We start from the raw sequence: 11,825 nt of genomic DNA on the forward strand, positions 1-11,825 counted from the left end.
TGATAGATTTCAGACAGATATCAGGGATAGTTTCTTTACTCAGAGTAGTAGGAACGTGCCTGCACATTTGTAGACTCGCCATCATTGTTTGTGTGGATACGTGAGCTGAGAGCAGTCTCATTTTACAGACAAAATCAGAAATTGCTGGAAAAGCTCAGCAAGTCTGGCAGCATCTGTGGAGAGAAATCAGAGTTAACATATTGAGCCAAGCGACCCTCAGAACTCACACTTCACCTGATGAAGGAGTAGCGCTCTGAAAGCTTGCGATTTCAAATAAACCTGTTGGACTATAACCTGGTGTTGTGTGACTTCTGACCTTGTCCACCCCAGTCCGACACCAGCAACTCCACATCTGTGTGTGTAGCATGAGGATGATATCAGGTTTGCTGATATCAGCTGTAGTCCAATAACACGCAGACACCCACAACCTGTTAATGTGTGACACATGACCACAATCATACTGTACCTCACTAAGGGTCTGTGTTCTAAAGCTTTTGACTTCAAGCCTCACTGTGGAGATGAGCTATGATGGATGTTGTTTCTGCCAGATTCCTGGAGATGTCATCTCTTAGGTGAGACATTAAACCAAGGTACCTTCTACCTTTTCAGGTGGATGTAGAAAGCGGGGAAATTCTCCCAGGTGTTTTGACTGATGTCTCTCCTTCAACCACATGACTAAAACATGATCAAACTAGTTATTTCGTTACAGTTTGTGGGACCTTGCCACATTTTTAGGTTAGAACAGTTGAAAGGACCTTTATTGACTGTAATATACTCATGGATTTCCTGAGGCCATGAAAGGTGTTATGGAAATGCAACTCTTTTCTTGAGAAATGTTGAGGGAGAAACAGAGAGCAAGAATATTTCTGAAGCACACAACAATTTTTAAAATGTCACCAGTTTATGCCGCAGCCCTTTTGATTTTCTTTTCTCCCTGTGCTGTTTCATTTACAGGATGTGAGTGGAGAAACTACAGGGACCACGTGTCTGGGATGTCACCTCTCTGCTATGATGTTCTTCACGGGTTTGCCACCTATCTCTGTGGTACAGACAGATTGGCATCCGTTTGGGGCGTCCCGAAACTTCAGCCTCCCTGTGAGCTTCTCTGACTCAGGAGAGAAGATCTCTCTGCAGAGTGCTGTCAGCGTGGATGTGAAAATGATCATCGAAAACTTGCAAGCTACTGACTCAGCTTGTGCCATGAACAGTGAACCCAGCAGCCAGGCACAAACAAACACAGCCCCAAAACGGCGAAGTGAGGGCATGTTAGACAGAAGCTCCATCAGAATTTTAAAAGGGGCTGCTGTGGAAGAGCTGAAGCCTGCTTATCCATCCTGCACACTTGACACAGAGGAATCCAACTTGGGTCGCTGCACCCTGGATTCCGACAGTGATGAGTCTGTTGACCGAGATATAGAAGAAGCAATTCAGGAATACTTGAAAAAGAAAACAGAAAATCCGTCCTTCACATCGAAAGCCAGTGACACAAATGTTCTCCCAGGGGGACACAGAGCCATTGAGAATTCTGCTGCAAAGATCAGCAATGGTATTTCACCGGGAAACAAAGGAGTGAACTCGCCCAAAACAGGGCTTGACCTTGCGAATATTGTCAGCCGAGAGCCTGCAGGATCCAGATGCTCTTCTCCCTGCAGTATCAGCAGCAACGACTCCTTTGAACTGAGTATACAGGCAGAGATTGAAAGGTTCTTGCAGGAGAAGAGGAATAGGGAGACTGGCAGCAACAGCAGCCCCAAGAGCGAGGCTGTTTCTGTGGGGACAGAGCAGAAAGAAAATCTGGTGAAGGTAGGACAGAAGAAGAGAAGGAGGTGCATCAAATCCAGTGCAGGGAACCAACGCCATCCTGTTCCACAGCCAGTGATCAACACAAACTCTCAGGTTGGCAACACTAAATCAAGCCAGTTTAGGAAATCTGAAGTTGTCTGCAGCAGTGAGAAAGGCAGTGAAGGAAACCCCAAGGGTAATAAAAATGTGGCTAGCAGGAAAAAGCCAAGATCACGGCATCGCTTTAAGGAACTCCACAAGAGCAGCAATACCCGGTGGGGTCTCAGTGCTGAATTCACTGAGTCAAGGGTGAATCCTATTAATGCACAAGTAGAATTGTCTGATTCTAGCAGCGACGATGGGATTGAAGAAGCCATTCAGCTTTACCAATTGGAACAAAAGAAAGGGAAAACTAAGGATGTAGCCTTTGTCCTTGGCTTATTACCTCACAAGTCCCCTCAAAAATATGCTGATATGACTTCTCATATGAGAAGCAGAGAGAAAGAAAGACTGCAGACAGCTTTGAACAAGAGAAATTGTATCCCGAAGCCTGGGCGACCTTGTCCTGCCAATCTTTCTGATACTGACACGAGTGACAGTGATGACTATTTAATACAAACCAAGAGAAATACCACAGATTCCAGGCTTGGTTGGAAAGAAACATTTCAGTCTGAGACTCTGTCAGAATCTTCCCCAAAACAGGAAAGGTCTCTTATGACCAAAGTGCAGTCACCTGCAGACAGTATATTAGGTGGTGCTTCTTCAGAAAAGGGAGAGCATGCGGGCAAAGGCAAGACAAGCTGTGAAAACACTAATGTTGCCTCCAAGCAGGTCACGCTTTCTTCAGATAGTGAAAGCAGTTCTGCAGACAGCAGTGACAGCATTGAAAAAGAAATTCAAACTTACTTGGCTCTGAAAGCAAGCCAAAGCAGTCAGAAATCTAGCAAAGTCGGGACTGTGAGTGATCTGGACGGAAACTTCTCCCAAGAACCAAAGATTGAAGACAATCTGAACACCTCTCCATCTTTGTTTATTTCTTTGTCTTCGTCTTCATCTCAGACATCATTGTTACAAAAGAAAAGGCTGAAGAATAATGTCAGTTCTGATCATAAACTTGAAAAGGAGAAACTGAGAGAAAGTCAACCACGTGAGTCCAGTGTGGAAGCTCTTGTGTTAACTAACCATTCAACTGTTACCTCCAAGATTAATCTTAAAGGTAGTTCATCAGGGCAAAACATACCTGACATGAGTAACATATGGTACAACATGACTCTCAGTCAAAATCAAGAAAAATTGTCTCCCAAGGATCGGGTTGGAGAGAAACAGTCCACTGTTAAGGCTGTCCATGACTCTTGGCAGACAGATGAGAAGAGTAGCTCACTGGATAGTGACGAAGACTTGGATAGAGCTACAAAGGATCTCTTGCAAACCAGGAAGAAACTGGGGAAAAGATCAAGAGATATGAAGAACCGGTGCAAAAAACGAGTGCGGTTTACAGGAGCAGAGGTTCTTACTTACTCTGAGCAAAGCACAGGAATCGGTGACAAAACGCTCAGGACCGCTGGAGAAGGCTACACTGTTAGCCACGGCCCCTTAAAAAGCTGCTTATCAAAAAGTAACAAGAGCGCTTGCAGACGTTATTTAGACTTGAAGAGTAAAGGGAATAAGAAGATCGAAGAGCATTCAGAATGTGAAGGCAACAGCAAAATGACCAGTATCAGAAATCTCAAGATTGGTTTGTCGTGTGGTACTGCGTTCAGCACAGCTGATGGGCCAACTTGGAAAAATATAACAATTGAGAACAGCAGTTCTGCAGATAGCGATGATGGGATTGAGCAAGAAATTCTGAAGTTCCTTGCTGAAAAGGCCCGAGCAAATAGCAGGTTGAACGAGCCTACAGATGATCCAAACACAGTGCATGGATTTAAAAGACAAGAGGAGGAGAACAAACAGTCGGAAATGACAGACTTGCCCAGGGCTCTGTCTACCCTCCCTCAACAAGCTGAGGGATCTCACAGGGTTAATATGAAGGGGCCATGTCGCTTGGAAGATGAGCCCACAGCTGGGTATTTTCAGAGAGAAATGGAAAGGGCTGGGACTGAAAGCAAGACCAATATTAACCAGCAGGATTTGCTACAGAACATTCAAGGTACCTGTCGTGCACAGTGCCAGAATGAAGACAAACACACCTTAGGAGAACCACCAGCAACTTCCAAGACTGAGACTAAGGCTGGAATTGTTCTAGGAAGTTTGCAAGTTGACAACATAGTCTGCCCGGGGAAAGGAGTATGTCGCAGTGATGTCCTTGAGGACAAAAAGATGACTACTAGCCCAGAGAACATTCAGAGGAAAACAACGCAGTCCTTGGCTTCTGAGCAGAGTGTGCCATATGTCAACTCCGAATCGTTGCTAACAGGACAACTTAAACCGCAAGCTGGCCAAATCAAATCTCCCAAGCAAACTGTAAACAAATTGTGGAATATCTTCCAGACTGACTGTCTCAGTGACACTGAATCAGTGAGCCAGGAGAATGGAACCTGCAGAAGGGGACAGTATTCCAAGGACAGTTGGTCAGATCTTGGTCGTGGTACAAACCAAAGCTCACAAGCTGTGGTTAACACTCTCTCCCATGTAGGCTGGGCAGGTAGTGCGAAAATGAAGAGTGAGAAAGATAAAAATCAAGGTCAACCTTTAGCATCTCTGATGCCATCAGTAAGTGTTGGTGCTCAGTGCAGTGAAGCGAGCCAGCTACCTAGTATTGTAGGGCAAGAGCAAAGTGACCATAATTATCAGAGTGGAGTGAAGAGTGAGGAGAGGGAGTACAGTGATGCGACATTCACACACTCTAACTGTGAGACTTTGCATCTCTGCGAAATGTCAGGAGCGTGCAGCTGTTTGCCGATTGCTGAACCTACCATAGCCTCAGCCCACAAGGAAGGCAGCAGTGTAGAACAGAGAGTCGACAGTGTAGGAGCAGTGAGTGCAACAGAAACACTGATTGCTGAGGAAGCTTCTAAAGGGGAGGCAAGCAGCAAGTGCAAGAGTGGAGGAACTGGGGTTACTCTCCTCAGCATTCAGTGCCAGCCACTGAGCCAGACTTCGTCAGGACCTAAGATTGAGGAGCAAAACGACAGGGGCTCAAGAGCAGAGGAGGCAGCACAGGGGAACAGTCCTGAAGCTTTTTACGACAGAGCTAGCGATCATTCAGATGATGACAGTAGAGTGGACACTGACAGGTCAGGACTGCAGAGGCAGGGGGCTGAGGCGTAAGTATGTTATGCAGTAGCACATCTCTGAATTATTTATAATACGGTCACAATGTTCAGTCTAGATATCTTTGTGGGACAGAAAGGTTATGCTATGTAAGCTTCTGGATTAAATCAATGTTGTTGAAGGTGTATCTTTTATACTCTGTTAAAAGTAATTAATTTGATTAAGAATGCAGCTCTTTAGATAAACAAATTTCTTTTCAGAGCTGTAAAACCGTCCCCTTATCCACCCAGTGAAATGTGGTTGGGGTAGGCACTTTGTCTAGCTTCCAGCTCAATCTCTGCATTTGCATCTCCCTATCTCTGTGGACACATTCCAATCATTAAGACCACTGCAGGACACACTCTTGTTCCATTCAGTGATACTGAAGCAGCCTAGCATGAGTTCAGCATTTCATAAAGACCTGTGATGAGCTAACTGCTTAGAGCCAGGGATGTACCAGCCAGCCTCAGCATCATGGAGGTTATCAGAGGGGAGAGACCAGCCCCAGTCAGTGCTCCTGCTCTGGGATAGGGACAGAGTTGATGCTCTCCTCCATTGCCTCCTGTGGGCTCACAGGTAAATGACAGTCAGAGATGACAGTTGAGATGACAATAGGGTCATATATCTTGAATAGAAATTACACCCTTGAGTTTTTTTGAACTTGCTTGCATGTAGGTAGCTGACACCTTCTGTGTTCAAGCTTTCTTTAATGCCTGGAGACCAACAAGGCTGTGTTTAGCTGTGCTTCAATTTGAAACTGGCAGCATGTGACTCAGGACCCTGTGAAGGGGAAGGGGGTGAGCAACATGACAGATCCTGCAAGAGGGCATTATTTTTATGTGTTTTTGTGTGTCAGTGATTCTGTGTACACAGGTGCCTGTGGAGATTAGGAATATAGATGTTGAGAAATCAGGTATTTCTGTTTTCTGCAGTGAGACTATGGTGTAAGGGCTGAACACTCCTAGGTCTGTTACAGCATAAGCAGGTACAGAGTAAAGCCCCATCTGCTCTACTCCCAACAATGTGCCTTAATTCTCTAAGCACTTCACGCCCTACTGTACACAAGTGTAATAGCTTGTCATTTCCTGTGCACTAGCCATCTTTTATAGACTCTCAGAACTGAGATTGCTGATTCTTCTGTCAGACTATGGGCAGTCAGTGGCTGGAACCTACTTGCCCCTCAGTATGGACACCTGCATCAGTCTGGATGTGAATACCCATGCCCGAGGTGAGATTGCTGTAGATTCGGAGCCTACACTCTCATTGACAATATTCACTGGATCATGGGTTCTAATTCAGTTAGTGAAGATGGAGCCTGAGAACTCTGATTGTTTTTATTCCAGTTACCTGTGTTGTTTTGTGATTAATTTTATTTCCAAAAGAGACCTGAGGGTTTGGGGTCTCCATTACCCTAAGCTACTTGGCGATGTCAGCATTGGTGAGCAATCTCTGATTCGGGAGTAACTTCATTGAAAAGAAAAGTAGGCCCCACAAGTTTAAATTGACCTGAGGATGATGTTTGGCCTTTGGCTAACTGCAGGAACTCTCATTACCATAAACTCATTCTGTAAATATTTAACAGCTAAACATTACTACAGAGGTTTTCAAATGTAGTGGGAAACGCTTTTGACACCAAAATAAATAATCTTTCTTCCCCTACCTTTCACTGACTTAGCAAATCTCAGGCAAGGGTAGGCACTGCTAGTTGTGGTTTGCCTAAGGATTGGAAGGGGAGATATCTGAATACCATTCAGCTTCAGCTGAGGGAAAAATTGGCTCAGCTATGATACCCTCTGGCCTTATACAGCTCAGGGTGTGTAAACAGGGTGAGGAATTGTGGGGCAATCAACATGTGTAGAAAAATACTGCAGGAATGGAGGGAAGAGAAGTTAAGCAAATTTTGATTTTATAGAAAGCCAATGTTGGTTCAGGGCATAGATATATATGCAGACAAACACGCACTGGAAGCAAAATCTGTATTTTCTCTGAATTTGATATTGAAATGTGAAATCTGTACAGATGGTTCATACTCCAAGAGTATAGGCTTGCATTGAATTTAATGAGTTTTCTTAATTTTTTAGCTCTTTATATGTATATGTGAAGTCAAACATCATTATGCTGCAAAATCCCACTGAGCAACCCATAATTAGGTTTAAATGTATGGGTTCCAACCCTCTCTCTGATTCTGTCACTGCATTGCCACAGAGATTCAATCAGGAAAACTAACAAGTAACATTCCTGAAGAAAACACCTTCTCTCATTAGAATGCCTGTAAGTGTTGTTCACAGTGGATTTTATAAAATGTGTGAACTGGCATGATGCAAATAACTTGAGGAAGATTTATTCTGTGCTGTCTCTATCAACCCGAAATGACAGTATAACTCATCAGTAGAATTCTGACCGACTGAGTCTGGAGTGAGTATGTCTTTGATTTACATTTCTCTGTGACATATCTAGAGATACATCCAGCGACTTACCTAGAAATAGCAACCCATTCCCTAGGAGCAGCCTGATCAGAGTGGTAGCTGCATCTTTCAAAACAGTGCTGTGGCTTTCCATTCATGTACAGCAGCACAAGTGATGTGTCTGGAAGGTGTACAACAGCAGAGAGGTGACAGATAGAAATCTGGCAGGCCTCCTGGCTCCTCACAGCAACCTCACCGATCCAGAGTTTGATGACCTTTGGACTGGATAGGCATTCCAATAGTTTTAGTACAATTCCTGATGTTGGGGTGAAGATGTGTTCAAAGACCTGTCCAGCAATGCTCATGAATTGTTTAAAGTGGGATTTTTTTCCCTGACTTTGGTCATTCTGAATAAGCTCTGATGACAGCACTGATATTGGATATTCTTTATCATTAGAATGTTGCTCCTGTTTCTGTTTTACATCAATTTTTATTTTTAGTGTACATGTCGCCAAATGCTGTCTTGTGAAATTTGCTTCTGATGTTGAAAGTACTCCTTAGTTTTTGCCTGAGGGGTATTGATGCACATACTTTTTAACAAATTTGTGAAAATTATTTAAATTATACAATCTACATTACATTTACCTAATAAATAACACAGACCAGGGTTTGTGATGGTGGTGGTTTTTGTAGATGAACCTCATGGGGACAGAACTCTGTTTGTCACTGACTACTCTCCCCCTTGCTGTCCCCCTTTCTTCCCACCCTTACTGACCCTGCAAGTGTGTATGAAGACTTTCTGTTTGCTATTTCTAATGTGATCATCATAGTCATAGTTTGTAAATACTACTCTTTCACCGCCTTTATTAAAATTCACTCATGGCACCTGGTTGATGCTGGCTGGGCCAGCATTTATTGCCTATTTCTTGAGATTATGATGGTGAACTGCATTCTTGAACCACTGAGGTCCATATGGTGTATATACATCTGCAATGCCCATAGAAAGGAAATTCCAGGGTTTTGACCCAAAGACACTGAAAGAATGGCAATATATTTCCAAGTCAGGATGTGAGTGATTTTGAGGGGAACTTGGGATGGTGTTCACATGTACCTGTTGTCCTTGTCTTTCTAGATGGAAGTGGTTGTGGCTTTGGAAGGTGATGTCTTAAGGAGCCTTGGTGAATTTTTGCAGCGCATTTTGTAGATGGTACACGCTGCTGCTATTGAGTGTCAATGGTGGCGGGAGTGGATGTTTTTGGGCATAGTGCCAATTAAGTGGGATGCTTTGTCCTGGATGGTGTCGAGATTCTTGAGTGTTATTGAAACTGCACCCTTCCAGGCAAGTGGGGAGTATTCCACCACACTCCTGACTTGTGCCTTTTAGATTGGGAAAAGCTTTGGGGAGTCAGGTGAATTACTCGCCACAGTATACCTCGCCTCTGACCTGCTTTTAGAAATGTAGAATCTAGGAGCAGGAGAAGGCCAGTTGGCTGTTTGGGCTGCAGGGCCATTCAGTAGGATCCTGGCCGATCCTCTATCTCAATGCAATATCCCCCTTTCTTCCCTCATATCCCTTAATGCCTCTAAAATATTGTTTTAGAATCATCCGTCTCTTTCTTGAATATATTCAGTGACTTGGCCTCCAGAGCTTTCTGTGGTAGAGAATTCCCCAGGTTCACTAGCCTTCAAGTGAAGAAATGTTTCCTTATCTCAGTCCTGAATGGTCTATCCCATATCTTGGGACTGTCTTCCGTGGTTCTCTACTCCCCAACCAGGGATAACCTTCTCCCTGCATCTAATCCGTCCAGCCATGTTGGAATTCTGTATGTTTCAATCAAATCCTCCTCATCCTTCTAAACTCTAGTCAATTCAAGCCCAGTTGAACCAATCCCTCCTCCTAGGACAGTCCTGCAATCCCCAATATCAGCCTGGTGACCTTCCGCTGCATTCCCTCTGTGGCAAGTATGGTGTTTCTTAGGTGGAGATACCATCTGCAATACTCACCTGTGGTCTCACCAAGGCCCTATATAACTGCAAAAAGATAGCCTTCCGAGTTGCTTGCTGCACTTACTTGACTACTTTCATTGACTGGTGTACAAGAACACCCAGATCCCTTTGTACATCCATACTTCTCAATATATCACCATTTAAATATTACTGTTCTTTTTTTTTCACACTGAAGTGTGTAACTTCACATTTAGCTACATTGTACTGTAACTGCTGAGTTTTTGCCCAGTAACTCAACTCAAGTTATGTTGAAGTCTCTTTGCCTCCTCCTAACAACTCACAATTCTGCCAAGTTTTGGAATCAGCCGATTTAGAAATGTTGCATCAGGTTCCCTCATCTGGGTCATTCGTGAATAGTTGGGGCCCAAGCACTGATCTTTGTGCTACCCCATTAGTCACTGACTGCCTCTTGGAAAAGACCCATTAAGTTTTGAGAAGATTTGTAGCTCAGGTTGAGGTTCTGGATGTAGAATCAGGCAGCACTGCTGATTTCTGCTTCCTATTTATATGTTCGGATATCTTTGGGTTCATGATGTCATTTCCTGTTCTTTTTCTCAGGGATGGTAAATGGGGTCCAAGTCAATGTGTTTATTGATAGAGTTCAAATTGGAATGCCATACTTCCTGGGAATTCTCGTGCATGTCTCTGTTTGGCTTGTCCTAGGATGGATGTGTTTCCCAGTCGAAGTGGTGTCCTTCCTTATCTGTATGTAAGGATACTAGTGAGAGAGGGTCACTACTCAGACCCCTTGCCAGACTACTCAGACCCCTTGGTATCATGGTAGCCGACAAGCCCACCAACACACTAAAACAGCAGCTAATGAACTTGAAAGATCCTATTCAGACAAGATCCTATTCAGACAACAAGCAAAACTAATGTTATTTATAAAATACCGTGCAAGAGCTGTAACAAACACTATATTGGACAAACAGAAACTAGCCACCAGGATACATGAACTTCAACTAGCCACAAAACAACATGACCCTCTCTCACTAGTATCCTTCCATACAGATAAGGAAGGACACGACTTCGACTGGGACAACACATCCATCTTAGGACAAGCCAAACAGAGACACACACAAGGGAATTCCTAGAAGCATAGCATTCCAACTGGAACTCTCTCAACAAACACATCGAGTTAGACCCCATCTACCACTCCCTGAGAAAAAGAACAGGAAATGACATAACCACAGGAAATGACATCACCAACCCCAAAAAACCCAAACATATAAATAGAAAGCAGAAATCATCAGCAGTGCTTTGCCCGGAGGCCCACTGAAGATGTTACCTAGTAGGGTGATGAAACGTCTGGAAATGAACCTTCCAGCTCAGCGAGCAAACCTACATCCAAGACCCATTAATTCCCACTCTCTTGTCAACTAATTCTCAATCCATGCTAACATATTATCCCTATCTTTAACTTTGCCCATATACTTCATCAAAAGCATTCTAAAAATTCAAACTCATTCCTGGTTCTCCCTTATAAATTGTATTAGTTACATTCTCAAAAAATTCCAGCCGATGTGTTAAATATGATTTATCCATGCTGGCTTTGTTCAATCCTATTAATGCTTTCCAAATGGTATCCTATCGCATCCTTTATAACAGACTCCAGGATTTCCCCTGCTGACATCACCCTAACTGCTCTGCAATTCCTTTTTTTCCCCTCCCTCTTTTATTTAAATAATAGGGTCACAATTTCCACCCTCCAATTTGTAGGAGCTGCTCCAGAGTCTGTATAATTTTGGAAGATGACCAGCATCCAGTATTTTCAGAACGATGTCCTTCAGTACCCGGAGATGTAGATCAGGTCCTGGAGATTTATTAGCCTCTACCCCATTAATGTCGCCAGTACCATTTACTTATTAATACTAATTTCTTTCAGTTCTGCCCTCTCACTAGACTCTTGGTTCCCTAACGATTCTGGAAGGTCCTTTATGCCATCTTTTGTGAAGAAAGAACCGCAGTCTGTGTTCTGGCCTTCTGTCATTCCTTTGTTCCTCATTATACTTTCCCAGCTTCTGCCCATAAGAGACCTACATCTGTCTTTACAAATCTTTTTTCACTTTGCATATTTACAGAAGCTCTTACCACTCGTTTCTATGGTTCCCTGCAATTTTACACTCCTCTGTTTTACCGTGAAACATTTTGGCCTTTTTTGCTGAATTCTAACATTTGCCCAGTCCTCGAGCTTGCTTTTTCTGACATTTTCATATGCCTCCTCCTTGGATCTAATACCATCTCATACCATCTTTTGTAAGTAATGGTTGAGCTTTTATTGTTGTGACTGACAGGAATAAATAATTGTAATCCATGCATGCATTCTTTAAATATGAACCATTGCCTAACTACCATCAGCCCCTTTGCTAAATTTTCCTA

At 43.5% G+C, this 11,825-nt stretch overlaps 1 protein-coding gene across 1 annotated transcript; it reads left to right on the forward strand.

Annotated features, from left to right (window-relative positions):
* Nucleotides 1–954: 954 nt before the first annotated feature.
* Nucleotides 955–8,106, forward strand: ppp1r26 (protein phosphatase 1, regulatory subunit 26). The gene has a single exon (XM_043687394.2). It carries the CDS (start codon nt 1,009–1,011, stop codon nt 5,050–5,052), a length of 4,044 nt encoding a protein of 1,347 aa, XP_043543329.2. The 5' UTR covers nt 955–1,008; the 3' UTR covers nt 5,053–8,106.
* Nucleotides 8,107–11,825: the final 3,719 nt, after the last annotated feature.

The sequence above is a fragment of the Chiloscyllium plagiosum genome, unplaced genomic scaffold (assembly GCF_037043375.1).
Source record: "Chiloscyllium plagiosum isolate Xiang-an unplaced genomic scaffold, Cpla_swu_hap1 HiC_scaffold_21, whole genome shotgun sequence".
Taxonomy (NCBI): domain Eukaryota; kingdom Metazoa; phylum Chordata; class Chondrichthyes; order Orectolobiformes; family Hemiscylliidae; genus Chiloscyllium; species Chiloscyllium plagiosum.

Coding starts and splice junctions, on each gene's coding strand:
- ppp1r26 (XM_043687394.2), top strand. CDS start 1,009: ATGATGTTCTTCACGGGTTTGCCACCTATCTCTGTGGTACAGACAGAT.